This window comes from Pelmatolapia mariae, linkage group LG10_11 (assembly GCF_036321145.2).
Source record: "Pelmatolapia mariae isolate MD_Pm_ZW linkage group LG10_11, Pm_UMD_F_2, whole genome shotgun sequence".
Taxonomy (NCBI): domain Eukaryota; kingdom Metazoa; phylum Chordata; class Actinopteri; order Cichliformes; family Cichlidae; genus Pelmatolapia; species Pelmatolapia mariae.
The window spans coordinates 41,736,004-41,754,333 of record NC_086236.1 but is presented as its reverse complement, the minus strand read 5'-3'; the positions used below and the strand labels follow the sequence as shown (position 1 = coordinate 41,754,333).

Sequence of the window (18,330 nt, the reverse complement as noted above, 5' to 3'; positions counted from 1 at the left end):
TGTAAGTTTGGCTAAAATGTCCAAAACAGCGGTGAGCTGGAATGGATGTGGGGACCTTTTTAGAGGTGTACTTCTGCCTGTTGGTGTCGGTGCTGCGCAGCTTGTGCTCCACCCGGTCTCTGTTCTCCAGCTTCTTGACCTTATAAATCCTGACCAGCCAGTGCTCTGAAGTGAACGCCTCCTCCAGGTGCTTCAGCTTGATGTCCTTGTTGCCGATCTCGGCGTTGCGTGTCCGGTCGAAGCCCGGGGGCGTCCTGAAGTCCAACTGAACAAGAAACAAAAGCATAATTTAAATGAAACACTGACTAGTTTCTGCGAAGTAGAAAAAGCTCCTTGACGATGACATACCTGCATCTCTCCAAAGCGGTAGTAAGACATTTTGTACATAAGGCAGTTGAGCAGGGTGGGGGAGCCTGCTTTGTCCACTCTGAACTCTCCTTGGGGGGTAAAGTAATCACTTTCCTGGGGTGAGCCGTGACAAAAGGTGGAGAAAGAAAATAAATTAAAGAAAAGAACGAACACATGTTCATATGTAACCAGAGAGTGCGAGATGGTTCCCTCACCCTGATGTCCCTGGGGTGCTCCCCCTCTGCGATGCGCACCATCCACAGGAACTTGTTGATGTCATCACCTGAGTAGCCAATCACCCCTCCGAAGATGATCAGGACATAGTCGACATCCAGCGACCTCATGATTTCATAGGCTGCAGTCTCATTGGACGACATGGCTTTGCCCACCTGTTAAGGCACAAACACGCCGCAGGTTAGAAATATCACACTTAAGCTGCCTCACAGACCATTTACACTCATTAATCTAACACGTCTTTGGACTGTGGGAGCAAGCTGGACTCCATATGCAACACAGAGAGCAGCCATGCTTAAGTTTAGGTAAGGAAGATAGATAGAAGCTGCACAGATACAACCGCTGAGAGCAAACTATTCATTTTTCTCAGAATGTCACAGTTTTGAGATTAACGTCAGAATTCTCTGAGAAAAGTCGGAAAAACTCCAAAAGATGCCCGGACCTATAGAAACCATTTGTTGACAAGCACAGCAGTAAAATGGTTCTTGTAGTTGGTCAGTGGGTTTGCACATATCTCAGGAGGGATTTTGTTCCACTCCTTCATTTTAGGTTTCTTGGTTGCTGCTTGGAAACTTGAAGCTTCAGCCTCCTCCACAAATTTCTATAAGACTAAGGTTTAAAGACCGGCTAGGCCACTAAATGTGCTGCTTCTTTAACCACTCCTTTGCTGCCTTGACGCCATATTTTGGGTCATTGTCATGCTGGAAGACTCGACTATGTTCTGGCTGAGGAAAGGAGGAACTGGAAAGGAACTGGTTTTTTTGAGGTTCTCAAAAAAAAAAAAAAAACCAGTTCCAAAGCATAATGTTTCCACCTCCATGCTTTACTGTGGAGATGGTGCTTTTTGGGACATACTCAGCATTTCCATCCCTCCAAACACGATGGGTCGAGTTGATGTTTCATGTTCCCACAGCACTTTCTCCCGAGCCTTCTTTGAATCACTCACATGTTCACTGGCAAACTTAAGATGAGCCTGTGCGTGTGCCTTCATGAGCAGGGGGGCCCTGCGAGCGCTGCAGGATTTCATTCCATTATGTTGTAGTGTGTTACCAGTGGTGTTCTTACTGACTATGGTCCCATCTGCCTTCGTATCATTAACAAGCTCCTCCTGTGTAGTTTTGATCTGATTCACCACATTTCTCATGATCATTCTCACCCCATGAGGCAAGATCTTGAACAAAGCTCCAGACTGAGGGCGACTGATGCTCATGTAATATTTCTTCCATTTCTGAATAACTGCACCAACAGTCACCTGCTCATAAAGCTTCTTGTTGATGGTATTGTAGCTCATTCTAGACTCCTGCAGGTCTACAATCTTATTCCTGACCTCCTTTGATAGCTCTTTGCTCTTACGACGGTGGAGGAGAGGTTGGAATGGAAGAAACCGACTCCTGATTTCAGCATGATACACATATCACGTGTTGTAGAGAATCAAAACCCAGATTTCACTCAATGAGATGCAAATCAATTTATAACATTTATTTCATGTTTTTCTTTTCAAGATTTCTGGCTAATATTCTGTCTCTCTCCATAAAAATCTAAACTACCATCATTTATTTGTGAGCAAGCCTGCAAATTCACCAGGGGATCAAATCATCAGTTCCCTCACTGTAACTTAATGTTTGCAGCTTATGTAAAATACAAAAGGGAAACAAACCAAACATTTTAAACCTAAAATAATTCGTCTTTTCTTCTGGTGGTTGGTTTAGGCTCTGGAATTATTCAGCAACAACCCAGCAGCTGTGTGGAAATGATAGCAGAGAGTTCACAACCCAGAGTGACCTCGAGTGGAAATACTCTGGATTTTGGTCAGTAGACAGCAGGGCTGTAAAACCTTAACTGCTCTTACTGAATAATGAATAAGCAAGTGATAAAAGCTTCATGCACTACAGGTCCCTCATGGGCTGTTGTTGAGGAAAAGATATTGTTGTTGTTCCTTGTTTTTCACAGCAGAGCTCGCTCTGGGCATCAAACGCCCATGCTTCATACTCGTTGTACTTGTTTATCTTGTAATACAGATCATTTAAGGTCTGTTTTTATTATTAAAAAAAAAAAATAGTTGTGTGTCTGTGCTCTGGATCACATGGATGCAATCCACAAAGTCAGCTATTTGAATGGTTTACAACTTAAGAACTTAAGAACTTATAACTAACCCATTTCCAGTTAGAGAAACTGTTAGGTGACTTAGGTTTTAGGTAACTGACTCAAGGAGTAAGTCAGGTTTTGCTGCTTTGATTTAAATCTCCATTCTCAGTGCGTCTTTGTAGCGGAGCACCACTGAATCTATGGAGTGCCTCTTTCACATGTACAGTATTAAGCTCTCTGAGGGTTTTGCAGTGCAGTGAACTGATGCAGTTGTGTCCACTTGGTGGTGTCATACACCAAGACAACACATCAATACTCAGGGCGCTACACGGGGGCTGACAAACATCGACCAGAAGTTGTATAACTAAGCAACCATCAGAAAAAGAAGGGTAAGAGAAAAGCAGTCGGAAATACACGGGTAAAACAAGACAAGGCAGTGAACGCATTTCTGACAACACTCCTCTACAAACACACGACCAAGCAGAAGTGTAAACTCTGGGAGTGACCCTTCAACCCAGATTAGAATTTCCTGGCAATCATTCCATGGCTCAGACTTAAAAGGGTAAACTCAAACCAGCTTTTCCAAACCTGGGACAGGAGGTAAAGGGGAACGGGCAGATCAGCTCTCACCAGTGCTATATGACTGTTGTTCCATGTGTTGTTGTCAACCAGCGTGGTCCTGTTGGCCATGCCTGCTATCTGGTAGCCGTAGTCCCACCACGACATCACTCTGGCGTGCTCGTCCGTGTTCTGCCTCAGCCAATAGTAGGCCTCCCTGAAATCGTCCAGGATGTTGCGAGAGCTGTTGGGGACAGTTGCAGATGTGTTAATACTCCTGTGATGTTGGGCCTAAGCATAAGCATTTCCAGCTGATTACATTTATTTTATAACTAAATTAAATTAGCTTTGCCTGATCCGTAATTGAGAATAATGCTTATTGATCGTATACAGGGCTTGGTGTGGCCCATTAATCCTCTGTCTGATACTAGTGCTTTTAGCTTCTTTCCTATTAAGAAACTCTTCTGATTGGCTACCCCTTGAAAACAGCAGGTACATGCTCACACTCAGAGCCATGGACTCAAGATAAACATGTTAGGGACACTTCTCTTACTGACATGATGCTGGACCACATGTAGAAAACAAACTCAGTGGTTATTAGAGTAGCCTGAGCTTTTGGCTCACAGGGGTTACTGGTATATACACCAGCCATAATTATTTGAAACCTTGGCCATGTTTAATATGAATTCAATTCAATTTTATTGACAACAGTTGCCTCAAGGCACTTTATATTTTAAGGTGAGAACCCTAAAATAATAATGAGCGTCCATCACCATAACTGCATCAACTCTGACAGGAAATAAGTACAAGCTGGATGGGTCCCTCTTTAAAATCTTTGCCTCAGAAACCAGAATGTGCCTGACAGTTTCCGTTTGACGGCAGTCTGTTCCACCGAGTGTGCAGCACTCTGCTACAGTGTTTTCTGATATCTGCAGAGAGGAGTGGCAGCATGGAGCCGCTGAGCAAGGAGCTTTGGTACGGATTAAGACCGCCTCTATTCATTTAAAGCATGAAGTGAACAGTTTCAGTAAGCAGAACTTCAAAAAAACAAAAAAACACAGCACATCTGGTAGGTAGCATCACGTGGAGCCACATGTTTTAATCCACTTAAGCCCACAGAACTGAAAGACACAAAATAGAGAGTAACCTCACTGAAAATATGATGACAGCGTGGTCTGTGTAGAGAAGCTGCTGTTGGATTTTTAAATGTCACTGCTGTAAGAGGTGCAAACCGTGCTCGTACATTAGAGTGAGGGTAGAAATGTCAGGGGCAGATCTCTAAATGCACAGTTACAGCATGGAGGGGAAAAAAATATGTAATTTCAGTGGACTGACCCTTTATAGAGGGGCCAACTGTACAAGGATACTCTCAGCTCTTTTGTAAACAGCTCAAACACAGAGAATAGTTCCTCCAATCACAGAGGTCCTGCTAAACCAGAGTCCTTACCCATCGTGGTTGTACGATGCCAGCACCACACTGGGGCTGGAGTAGGCGTTGCTGGTGACCCAGGTGCAGTGGACGGCAAACATCATGAGCAGCATCAGCATCAGCATGGTGACTATGGACTTGATGTTGGGGCCGAGGCCCTCCTCCGCCTTCTCTTGCTCCGACACGTGTTTGCGTACCTTCCCAGCCTGCCGGGGAGAAGCCGAGGTAAAGGTTACTGAAACTCCATCAGGACATGTCCGCTGTCCAAACAAGCTGCTAATGTACTAGAGGGTTATTTAATAGTCCTCGCAGAGAATTCTCAGGCAGACAATTAACTGTTGTAGCGCTTTTATAGTGTGACATTTAACAGCACCCTTCAGCAGACCTGTGATGCATTATTCCCCACGTATCGATTTGGAGGAAAAGCAGCAGAAGGATGAGGAAAACATTGGACGTGAGTTCTCTTTGTTTCTCCTGAAAGGTTAAAGGGGGAGGAGGAGCGTAACAGCTACAAACTGCAGTGTTGTCACTTCAAACTTTTTATGATAAATGTTTCCCGTAAACTTTTACCCTCTGATCCATCCAGCAAGTGGTGCACACACAGGGACTACAACAGGACAGAACTTGTTTTGTTTTTTTAAACGGTGATTTATTCTGCTCCTATTTTCATGCCTCATATCTGACTCAAGCTTTGAACTCTAAAACGAGCAAGGTCACACGACAATTAAAAGAGACTCATGATCATTTCCAGCTCCTTAGTTTGATTCTCTGCATGATACACAATCCAAAATAATCCTTATTTCTACTACACCACTGTTCATCCCACTCTGAAGCATTTAGTTCACGTTTAAAAAATTTATTTAATCTTAGCACAATGACTCCAACAGAGGTTAAAAATCAAGCTGTGCATTTGATTAAAAACTTGAACCACTACTTTTGGCCACTTCAGAGTGTAGAGCAGCTCATGGCAGCCTTGGATTTTAGCAGCTTATTTCCACACCCAGCTAGAATGAATACGCGTTAGTGAAAAGGAAAATGAATGCTATTTTGATTTGAACAAATTCCTGAAAAAAAATTCTTTAAAAGCTTTCACTATGTGCAACAGCTAGTTAGTAGCCAGATGTGTTGTCTGCTATTAAATGTAGAGTTTACAGAACCGTTTCCACCCGACAAAACCTACAGGCGATGAAGCTGTGAAGCTGCAAGTGTTAAAGTTTCTCTGCATAATTTTTAAGACTTGTTGTTATAAATGACTCCAGATGTTGCAGTGAACTGCAGTCATGATCACATTGACACTGACAGATTAGATAACTAAACCTATGCTGCATGGTGGATTATAATATATTTGACTCTGTGGTGCTGGCTGACATGTGACACTACAATCATGTCCACCCATTGATGGAATGCCATTGTATTCCTGCGTAGTACCTTTAAACAAAACAATGACTGCAAAGTCTGTAAAAAATATTTTGTGCAGGGAACACACGATGACCCCTGACCTTGTCATAGAGGTTGCCGGCATTCTTCCTGTCGTCCTCGTCACTGCTGTCCTCTGCAGGTGGGCTCTGCCTTTTCATGTCATCGCCCAGGTAGTGTTCAAAGACGCTGGAGAAGGCAATGGCTGACAGCATGCACACCACCGGAGTCAGAGTCAGCATCAAGCGCACCATCACGCCGGCAAAATATACGGCACTGATAGCATACAAGGCCACTGTGATGAGAAACAGAGAGACACAAGGAGGTCAGAGGTGACTGCAATGCAACAACCCAAACTTGACGAGTTTCATCAAGTTTTGCATTCAACTATGTTTAGTCACTTTAATGGGACCAAGTCACTTTACATCTGCAATGCATTTGCTGTTTGATAGCCACTTAAATGGCTGCACTTCTTTTCTGTGTTTATTACAGGGTAAACCTCACTAATAGGTGGAAAGGAGGTCAAAAGAGGGGGGTGGGAGAACAGCAAGATGAGTAGAAACAGAACAGCAGAAAGACCAGTACAGCACAAAATCAAACACAAAGCCAAATGTGCATGTGTGGCTTTATTCATGGAGTGAAAGATCAAAGCCTATCTGTGGAGTGATTAGGAGGGAACAGGTAGAGAGCAACAAAAAAACTGCCAAGGGAGAGAGGAGCAGCGAAACAAGTAAACAACAAAGCGGTGCAAGGAAGAAAGTGCAAAAACCAGCCGGAGGAGAAAGATGGACTTCAAACTGGTAGGAAGATCTCTAACCCGATCTTTTATGTTTCCATATCAGCAACAGAGATTTCATTCTTCTCAACCAGGAACAAAAACTATGATATAAGCAAGCAAGAGGCTGGTGTTGTGAGTTTCAATGTTAAAACAGTTAAATTAGCACCTCTGAAAGAGTCAGTCACAAATAATGCACTTTGTACGGTCAATGAAAAAAATTTTTGAACCTCAGCTGATTTTGTCTATAATTTCAATGGTCGGTTTATTTGAACAGTGAGAGACAGAACAATAATTAAAAAAAAATAAAATAAAAAAAACAGGAAAATGCATTTCAAAAAAAAAAAAAAAAGTATAAATTTGCATTTTCAGGAATGAAATAAGTATTTGATCCCCATCAATCAGCAAGATTTCTGTCTCCCAGGTATATTTTATCCAGGTAACGAGCTGACATTGGGAGCCTTCTCAACTTGTTACCTATATAAAAGACAGCTGTCCATAGAAGCAATCAATCCATCAGATTCCAAACTCTGCACCATAGCCAGGACCAAAGAGCTTTCCAAGGATGTCAGGGACGAGACTGTGGACCTACACAAGGCTGGAATGGGCTACAAGACCATCGCCAAGCAGCTGGGGGAGAAGGTGACGACAGTTGGTGCGATTATTCGCAAATGGAAGAACCATAAAATAACTGCCAATCTCCCCTGGTCCAGAGCTCCACGCAAGATCTCACCTTGTCGATAATGAGAACTGTGTAGAACCAACCCAGAACTACTCGGGAGGAACTTGTCAATGGTCTCAAGGCAGCTAAGACCACAGTCACCATGAAAACAGTTGTAACACACTACACCATGAAGGACTGAAATCCTGCAGTCCCTCTGCTCAACAAAGCACATGTACGTTTTGAAGATTGCCACTGAACATCTCAATGATTCAGAGGAGGACTGGGTGAAGTGTTGTGGTCAGATGAGACCAAATCGAGCTATTTGGCATCAACTCAACTCGCCGTGTTTGGAGGAAGAAAAATACTGCCCATGACTCCAAGGACAGCATCCCCACCAACAATAGAGCCACCAACCATTCGATTGGTAGATGACCTGCTCTACCACCTGAGTCACAGCTGCCCCTCAGTCAGGCAGATTTTTGCTTTAGTGGATTGAATTGTCTGTGCTTCTCATGCAATGTTCCTTCTCTTCCTAATGAACTTCACTGTCATTCCCTTACCTGTCAAATTTTCAACCAATCAGCACTGGACTCATAGATATCCTCCTGAGAAGCAGACTATTCATTTATGTCCTCTGTAATAGTCTGTGATGTACTAAATAGAGGACAATTTCATTGATATCTGGTGTGTCTGGGTGGCCTCTGTTATCTCCAGAGAGGCAGGAAATCACAAAAAAAGTTCAATGGGAAGATTTTTTTCATCCGTTCTCAGGAGGATACGATTGCTGTTAAGGCAAGTGCTGAATTCCCAGCCTCTTTGTGCAATCACAGAGCTGTGCGAGCAGACACCAACACAAGACCACACTCTGCATAAACTGGTCAATGGCACTGATCTATCTTAGTGTGACAGCTAACCTTGAAATACTGCAGAATCATATCTATATATCTATATATACACACACACACACACACACACACACACACACACATATACATACATATGCATAAATACTTCAGGTTCCTGGATGGATTGTCAGACTTTGGGACCCCGCTGGATTCTGAAAGGTGTTTGTTGACACGATGAACAAACAAGAAGAATAAATGAATCCAAAGAGATAAATTAGTTCTCTGCCAAGTCGAGAGCTCAGGCAGAGGGCTAATTAATGTGTTCAGTGTCTTTTGTTTTTCTGTCTGCAAGATTACACAAAAACTAACAAGGCTGGATCTCCTTGATGGAGGGGTGGAACGTGGGCAAAACAAGAAGCCATTAAATTTTTGGTGCAAATGCAGTTTACACATTAAAACTGCAAGAAAGGAGAATGGCCTTGGCAGAGGGTTGTGCTTTCACAGTGTCCCTTCTAGCTTCATTAAAAGGATTTCCTACATCTGCACCACTTTACACACTACTTTTGTGCAAATGTTCTTACCTCAACCACAAACTATGCTCTATATTCATGCTGATAGAGGAGACACGATCAGTTTCCAGTGTTAACTGTTTAATCATTAATGTATCTAGTGCTCACGGTTGTGTAGACTTTACTTTGAAATGAGACAGTTCTAATTAAATAACCACAGCACACAGATTCATTACAACCAGGCCGGCATCCAAATTAGCAGAAGTGACCGAGGTGCTAAACTCCCAATAATGTCAGGAGAAGATAATGATGCAGAATGAGAAACCGAAAAGGAGACAAGGGAGAAGGGATGCAGTCTAAAGAATAGAAAGGTGGAAATGAACATGAAGAGGGCAACAAAACACACACACACACACACACACACACACACACACACGATGACTGCTGCTGAGGAATAATTATATGTGGAGCCCACACACTGTATGTACATGACAAACACTGCTGAGCTAGCTGTTCCAGGACAACTGTTATACAACATACACACATGATTCTGTTTAAGTTGCGAAGTGAAAATGTTTTTCAGGAACTAGTCTATTTAAAAAAAAAAAAAAAAAAAGATTAATTTTGGCCGCTCTTCTCTTCCAGATGTTCTCGGGCATGTGTGGACAGCTTTGAGTGCTGCTGCTATTTGGAGATCACTGAGTGGAAGCACCATTCAGTCCCTTTGTACTTGTGGCTCTGTTAATGCACTGGATCCTCCTCCAGGCTGTCAAACCTGTGAATGTTTTCATTTTGAGGAAGCAGATGAGGAGTCAGGGAGGCGAATACAGTGAATACAGCTCAGGTCATTTCAGCCATCAGATCGAACTCGAACAGATGCTCTCACCCCGGGGAACAAATTCAGGTTACAGAATCCATTGAATGCCGAAGAAAACAAGAATTCTCCTGGCTCCATTACTGACCTCATGTGCCGCCTTATGGGCTTGGATACCAAACTGACTGGAAACTGCCACAGCTGCAGAGCAAGCTCTCATCACCAGCAGATGCCTAACACATGAGGTGGTCAGTCTGAAGCAGGAGTTGAAGTTTCCTCTTTGAGCTTTAAATGCTGGCGATGAAACTGCAAAGTGCAGAGGTTCAGCTGGGAACCAGTTAGAAATCTAAAAATAGATTCACTGAACAAAAAGGCCCTGAACAGGACATCACCACTTTTAAACCAGGTATCATTTTGCTTTTTCAACTCACTGCACTCATTCACATGACCAGTACCTATGAAATGATGATACTGTGCTAGTTATAAACACATCAGCATGATTTCATGCTGATAAATAATGCTCAACAAAACATGAAACTCCTCTTTAATTGTGAGAAATCGCTGCCAAAAAAATGGCTGCACCCCAGGAAATCCTAAATACAGACTGACAGCGGCTGGAGTGAGAGTGCAGAGAACATGGTTACTGTGTTTTCATCACCTGACAGAGGAAGATCAGGATGTTCTGTTACTCTGAAAGCTAAGAATGTCTGATATAAACAGGCAGTCAGAAAGAAACGGGATTACTTACGATTCCCTTGTTGCTGTAACTGCATACTGATTTTGTTTCTCCAATGTTTGAGTAAATCCAAAAACAGTTTACAATCCAATCAATCTCACCTCAGGGTCTGCTTACTCAAAGCCCAGCTCTGAGCAAAGGCTGGCATTAAAAGCAGTTTTCTAGTCTTAGGGACTACTCAAAGCGCCACACACTACAAGCTATATTCACCCTTTAACCCATATTCATACAACCCATTATTTTACACCCTTAGGCGCTTCATCCATGTTGCATCCACACCTGGACAGTGGGAGAAAGACTGAGTTCTTGGAGAAAATGTAGACATGCACAAGACCTAGAACAACATGAGAGCAAATACAAGGCTCTGTGCCAGAATTGTGGTAGAATTAGATCTGATAATAGATTATGTCTCACTGATGTTTTGTACTATACAACTCCACATGTGCAGACAGAGACCAGAGACTTCATTTACATTCTAGCTTAGCAACATGGCACAAAAAGAAGCTTTGCAGCAGAGTTTTTTTTTTTTTAAATTTATTTACTTATTGTTTGCACCAGGCTTTTACACCCTGGCTCTCTGGAATGGGTCACTATATGAGCCACAGCAGCTCTGACTGATCCATCGGATGTCATCAAACTTGGGAACAAAGCAGACGTCTCCCATCCCCTCCACAGCAGGGCAGGCTGATAACCGGGTCTCAAAACTAAGTAAGTTGTGAGCTAGTATCACTGAAAGAAAAAGATGTATAAGAAGGCAGAATGTGTATTTTTATAGATCCAGCAGGGATCTGCATAATAAATGATTTAATTAACATAATACCTGAGCATGGTGGTGCCTTTCTTTCCAATAACAAAGACATTTCATTAGAAACTGATGGGGAACAACATACAAAATGCAGAATGCAGAACAACTGGGGGAAGAATGATCTCAACTCCAGCTGAGAGCAGAGGATGTGACTGAAAGCTCCATCAAGCCCAGCGCAGTTTAATCTGTGCTTTTATTGCTCAACTAGCAGCTTGATGCTCACCAGTGTAATGCACTCTATATTACCAAAGTGAGAGTTCCTGCATTAGAGTGACGGGTTTTATTGAGCTTTTAATTGTAAAATAACAATGAGTAAACCTGGGACAGATTGGGGTGATATTCATTTATCCAGAGCCCAAATTCCACCTGAGTGACAGTTACAAGAAAGCCTTCACAGTGCAATGGTGAAAGCTTTCTTCTTTGTCAACAACATCTCAGGAAGGGGCACTCTAGCATTTGACTGGATCTCAACAGAGGTGGGAAGTAATGAAGTACAAAGACTTCATGACTGTACTTAAGTACAATTTTCAGGTATCTGTACTTTACGTTAGTATTTACTTTTTTTGTACTTTCTACTCCTACATTTTATGTGTGTTGCTAACCAAAGTTCCAGCTGCTGTATTTCACAGCACAGCTAACTTCTGTATAAGAATTTCTTTTATTTATGTATTAATCACATTATTTTATTGTATAATGCCTTGGTGCCACTGAATTTTAGCACTTCTCACACTAATGCAGTTAGACAGATAGTGGGGGTCTGGTAAGGAAGTTGGGGGAAGCAGACAACTCCACCGGAAGAATCTTTTGTCTCTTCCACATCTTTGGGAGGTAGCAAGGGAGTGTGAACCTTAAGGTGTGAAACAGCTGTGTACTGCCTTTTGTTCCTGGAGAAGGTATTTAACTGAGAGCCATGCTGGGCTCAGGGGAGACTCTGCTGACCGTCTGCCCCATGATCATGCAGGCTCTCCACCAAGCTTGGTTTTCTGCTCTTTGTTTGTGATTAAAGATTGTTAGCTACCGCTCACCGCTTGTCTGCAGGCTTTATTATAATGGAAAACTTCCACAACACTTCACTCAGAGATGGAGAAAGATAAGACAGACAGGACAGGAGAGGACGAAGAGAGCTTAGATTTAAAGGCAGACTAACTGTGTTATTTAATAGTTGCATAACAATCCTCTGCAGGTTAGTGAAGGATAACCAGGTTAGTTTGCGGTACTGTGATGGATTTAAAAGAACAGTGTGTGGCTGGTGCACAGTGACTGTGGTTATGGTCAGAGTTAGGCTACATTAAGTGTAGCAGAGATTCATATGGATTTTTAGTTGATGATGCTTAGATGAATTCACTGAATTCCACCTTTATACCATCTAGAAAACAGAGCATAAACGGCGTACTGTCAGTGTAGAGCAGGGGTAGGCAACTCCAGGACTTAGGTGCCGGTGTCCTGCAGGTTTTAGACGTGTCCTTGATCCAACACAAAGAGGATGTGTAGATATGTAGAGGATGGACTTCAGCCAGGACAACTCATGAAACATCTGCTGACATCTGGTTGAATTGAGTTGTGTACATCCACAAAGAGCAGCAGGTCAGCTGATCACAGCCTATACACTAAGAAAATCTACTGAAGCTCTCAATAGAAATTATTGTGAGTGTGATTCTTTTCCCCACACTGAGCCATTACAACTGATTTTAGGATTCCACACCTGCTGAATCAACTTTAACTCCTGACTGTACTCAAGTTCCTGTTTAGAGGCCTGTACTTTTTTACTTTTACTTGAGTAAAAAAGTTGAATAAGTACTTCAACTTTTACTGGAGTATTTTTAACAGTAGTATTTGTACTTTTATTCAAGTACAGAATGTGCACTTTTGCCAGCTCTGGATCTCAACGTGTGAATACTAAAGAACAGTGTTTGCTCCTCACCAAGAACTTTGCTGCTGAAGCCACAGAAGTAAAAAAACACGTTCACTGGACTTTGTGAGCCTGCAGATATCGACTGAATAAATAGCAGGAGGCAAACTGTGGTGCACTCTGAGGTCAGGAATATTGTGAAACTGTGTTTTTAGAGTGAGCACTCATCCTCAAGTCAAAAGGCGGCTCCTATTTAAAGGTGATGGACATTAAATGAGCCTATTAAAAAGGGACAATGTTTACTTGAGCTACATAAATGATATTAATATATTAAGTACTTTGTCATGAGTCATCTTCTCTAAATGACTTTGATGAAATGCCTCCACATTTGAAATACTTAAATCACCCTTGTTAAGAGTTGCATCACTCTGCCAGCGTGTATTTGTCAGATTAGCATTTCTTTTTGTTTGCAGTGTCAGAAAGACTCAAAGAGAAACAGACTAAAAAGCTTCCAGAAGGGATTTGATGGTTATTTTACCAACCAGCCATCAAAACTCATCTGTTACAGCACTACACACATCGATGGCTCTCCAGTGCATAATGGAACCTTATTAAGTGTGCCTATGCCAAGAGGCACACTTATTACTATTCGTCGGATGACTTTTGGTGTTTATGACTTTTATAGTTTTTTAAATATTAATATTTTAGTGCAAATTTTCCCGCGCTTATCTGCCGCACAGTTTTGACACAAGGGTTACATATGTTATATCATTTTGTGCGGCTGGATCTGGACTAGCATGCTATGACTTTTGGTGTTTATGACTTTTATAGTCTTTTAAATATTTAGATTTTAGTGCTAATTTAGGCCCTTTTCAAGGCCCATGAGAAAGATTCATCTTTTGGCCCCATAGAAACAGACTTCATTTGTGGTGTGTTGGTTCTCTCTAGTGGTATACCGGGAGTAGTACGGCCGAAAGGGTGTATGCTTGGTGGAAAACTCCATATCCCACAATTCATAGCACGCCTCTACCAAGTGAAACAATGGGGGACACCATTTCATTTGATATATTGCTTTTATTAGTGTTTCTAGGTCACAAAATAAACTTTTAAGATATTTTCAGAATGTAGCTGTGTAAACTTCAAATATCTGCTCGTTTTGTCAAGACATCCCATATTAGCAACAGTTCTCTTACGATGTTGCTGCTAGCCGGCTGCACGGCTAGCGTCTCTTCGCTAAAAAGCACCCGGGCTTGGCTTACAGTGAGGCGGCTCACACTCGTTTCACGACCCGATCGCTCGCCAAGAGTCTGTGTCTCAGCTGGACTTATTTTTCGTTTATATGGGCCGATGATTCATTTATTCATTTTAGTAATGGTATAAACAGTGAAAGGTGGTTGTCCAGATGCTAGTCGATGTGGAAAAAATAACTGAGTAGTTTGGTGGTGGCTAACGCGGAGCTACAACAGAGGGCAGCGAGCCACCGGTGTATGACAGAAAGTACATGCAGGAAAAAGCGTGAGGCGAGGCAACCGCCGATTGACCGGTGGTGGCTAACGCGGAGCTCAATCGTGGATCAGGGAAACCAAAGGCAGGAGAAGCAGGCGGCTGCCGGTCGGAGCGTGAGGTGAACTGAATTTCAGGTAAGAAGTTATGAACTGCAGTCTATTTGGGTCAGATATAAACCGAGTTTAGGTGTAGTTTATTTTCGTTGTGCTGACTTTGTACAATCAGTTACAATACTGTTGCTAATATCGCGCTAAACAACAGCAGCACGTTTAAGCTCGATCAGCTGTTGTTAGAATTCATTTGATTTTAATTTCTAGTATCAGCTGATGTTTGCTGGAGCCACAGCTGTAAAAACGGCTGGTTCAAACCAGGAGATGTCCTTACTGAATCATCAGAGCTGAACTGGTGATGGAGAAACAGGTTTACATTTTAGGTGACATGAATGAGTTGAAGGGAAGTTATGAACTGTTTCTGAGAGACAAATAACACCAAGGTCCTTTTCTGTGCAGCTGACAGCTGGTAACTGTGCAGGGGCGGATCTAGCAAAGCTTTTGCCAGGGGGCCAGGTAGGGCATTAACAGGGAAAGGGGGACACAAAGATATACTTTTCTTTCTTACTCTCATATAAAATGTTTAGCTTTTATTAAATAGTTATCTGAATCTTACAACCAAAGTTTGTATAATAATATACAAGACTGGCTGTAGACCATTCTTATTCATTCAGAACACTGTGTAAAAATAACAAAAAGTGAATGCAAACGTGCATAAATATTTATTTTACGTGTTTGATGTGTGTGGCGGGGCGTGGTCTACAGTGCCGCTGCAGGGGAGGTGGACCCACCTGAGCACCATCTGCAATCACGCCTCTCGGGCGTAATCTGTGCTCTCTCGGCTGTTTTTTGGGTGTGTGTGGGGCTGTGAGTTGAAACGCTACAGCCGGCTGTGTGGGTACACCAACCATGTGTGAAAAGTGGTCCATAGCGTAATGCTTCAAAGCATGTTCATGCAAACATTGTCGGGTCTGCCGTGGTACAATGGGACTTCTGCTCATGAACCTTTGTGCACAGCGTCTGCAAATCGGGGCTGTACGAAGTCACCTGATCTTTACACAAAACTGTAAGCTGTCATCTGTGAGGCGCGAGCGGTGTTTGTTTTTACCATAGTTCATGGTGGAGAATGGCTGCTCTGCTGAGTTTTGCTCTCTGTAGCCGTATGAATGGCAAACTACACTGATTAGCAGCGGCATAGGCACACTTAAAATTTCTTCCGAAATTTTCGCTTTCTAGTTATAGTTATTCTTTATCGCTTTGGCACAGTCCTTGTAATGTTTCTGAAGTTCATCTTCAACAAAACAGCTCACGCATGAAGATAAAATTAGAGATAATCTGAAAAAAGATGGGACTCACCTCAAACTTTTCATTTATGCATAATGTGTAAAGTGTGTGTGTGCTGATGAAAGAATGCGTCTCTGAGGATAACTGACTGCTGTTCTGCACACTACATCACAATCACACACTTTTACATTCTCTGCAGAGAAAAGGGGGCATTTACCTTTACGTGTATTGTGAGGGGAAAATATTTTTCCTCCAGTGGTCACACAACACTGTAAACAGCAGGTACAGTAACTGGAAAGTGAACGTATACACAGCACTGCACAAATTCTGTAGCTCAACACCATCAAAAACCCATGTGCAGCAATATGCAACAGTACATCACTGTAAGACAACAGAGCTTAGAGGACATCCTGTAGCTCCCTTTGGAGCTTACAGGTCATGCTTTTACTCAGTTTACCAAGCACATCCACCTTCTGTATACTCTGTCTTCGTCCTGCACCTCTCCGCATATTCTTACTCCCCATCCTTTTAACAATCCTAACAATAACTTGATAACTGCACAGCTTACAATTACACAGCTGGTGGCCAGGCTAGCTAGCTAGGTAGCGGGAGGAGCTCTGAACAGACTCAATTTGACTCAACAGACTCAACTTCCATTCGATTTGGACTTTTACACCAGCTCAGACAGCTCCTACCCTCACCATTACCAGGTGAGATAAAGATTAGCTGTTACTCAGGGCTAATAGGTGGTTTTAGCACAGTGGTTCTTAACCTTGTTGGAGACACCGAACCCCACCAGTTTCATATGCGCATTCACCGAACCCCTCTTTAGTGAAAGTTTTTTGTTGCCAATGCATGCCTGTGCAAAATACAATGAGTCACAATGATGTGTGGTGCATCGGCTTTTACTAGCGCACCAAAGCCAGAGTTTCTTCCTAGCATGACTGGAGCTCCGTCCGTACAAACTGCAGAAACCATGTCCCATGAAAGATTGTTGTCTCTGAAGAAGTCATCCACAAGCTTCTTCACATCGGCTGCCTTAGTTGTTGTTGTAAGAGGCTTACAAAATAAAAAATCTTCTTTTATCATGTCATCTTTCACATAGTCCACAAAAACAGTAAGCTGGCTTAGATTAGCAACGTCTGTGCTCTCATCGAGCTGAAGGCTGAATTTTGCCGGGCTTGAAATCAGATCAGCGACTACTTGAGCCAAGATGTCTTTACTCATGTCTTCTATTCTGTCGCTGACGGTGTCATTTGAAAGAGGAATTTGGGATAATTTACCTTCGGCCGCTGTTCCGAGAATCAGATTTGCCATCTTTAACGCAGCTGGTTTCACGAGTGTTTCACCAATGGTGTGTGGCTTGCCCTGCTTTGCGATCAGGTAAGCAACTTCGTACGATGCTGTGAGGATCGGTTTGTTAACGGCTACAAATCCAAGAGCAGGCAGAGTGGGCCTTTCATTGAATCTGGCTCTCTTCACCTTGAACTCAGCAAGTGTTGTGTTCTTGTATTCCCCGTCTCCATGCAGCTTCAAGAAGTGTTCCTTTAGTTTTGCCGGTGCGAGACTACAGTTGCTCAACTTGGCGTTGCAAATCATGCAGATAGGACGCTCACTCCCATCACGTTCCGTGATACATGTGAATCCATACTGTACATATTCGTCCGACCACTTTCTTCTTTTGCCCGACATAGTTAGTATGGATTAAAATGTTAAAATAAATCACACGAAGTACTACCACTACATTCACCTGTTGACTACTGCGCGCGCTACATTCCCCGCAGCCCTGATTGGCCAAGCAGTGTAGCATGACAGTCTGCAGCCAGTGATGGCCAGAAGGGGGCGTGTCATCACAAATTTACACGATAATTCGGGTGTGTCTGGACCTCTGTGACCTCTGCGGTGGAGGCTCTGCCGAACCCCTGAGACCGGCTCACCGAACCCCTAGGGTTCGATCGAACCCAGGTTAAGAACCACTGTTTTAGCATCAACACAATCACCTGTGCCACCAAGTTTGCAAGAATAAGTGAAAAAGGAGTCTGTTTTAAGTGCTTCTGTGGAAAGATTAATGCTAATGAGCCATATGTCTCCTTTAAAAGTGGCAACAAAAATAGAAGATCGACTTCAAATAAATTACGCTGTATAATCACACAACACACAAAAGCATTTCACTAAGAACAAGCCATGAGGAGTGCTCCACGTTTTAGGGAAGAAAAATATTTATTCTGTTCTTACCAAAGACACGTTCATCGTTGATGTTCTTTATGCAGAACCAGAGGCCTGCTGGGAAGGTGCAGACGAGGATGTGAAGATCAAAGAAGAAGGACACCCAGGTGGTGGGCTGGTGCTCTGATACCGAAGCGATGATTGGAATGTGGATCTTAGCATAGCTGTGAAGAGCGCAGGAAATAAAACAGTTAATA

General features: G+C 42.8%; 1 protein-coding gene across 1 annotated transcript in view; it reads right to left on the bottom strand.

Moving 5' to 3' along the window:
• The window catches only part of LOC134635996 (dolichyl-diphosphooligosaccharide--protein glycosyltransferase subunit STT3B), an 81,080-nt gene that overhangs the window by 2,922 nt on the left and 59,828 nt on the right, over window positions 1-18,330 (bottom strand). Inside the window, exons 9-15 of the mRNA XM_063485724.1 lie at window positions 18,143-18,297; window positions 6,154-6,365; window positions 4,673-4,860; window positions 3,298-3,469; window positions 564-737; window positions 349-462; window positions 56-265 (exon numbers count right to left, since the gene is read on the bottom strand). Of these exons, the coding sequence (XP_063341794.1) occupies window positions 56-265; window positions 349-462; window positions 564-737; window positions 3,298-3,469; window positions 4,673-4,860; window positions 6,154-6,365; window positions 18,143-18,297 (1,225 nt within the window). The remainder of the gene's footprint in view (window positions 1-55; window positions 266-348; window positions 463-563; window positions 738-3,297; window positions 3,470-4,672; window positions 4,861-6,153; window positions 6,366-18,142; window positions 18,298-18,330) is intronic.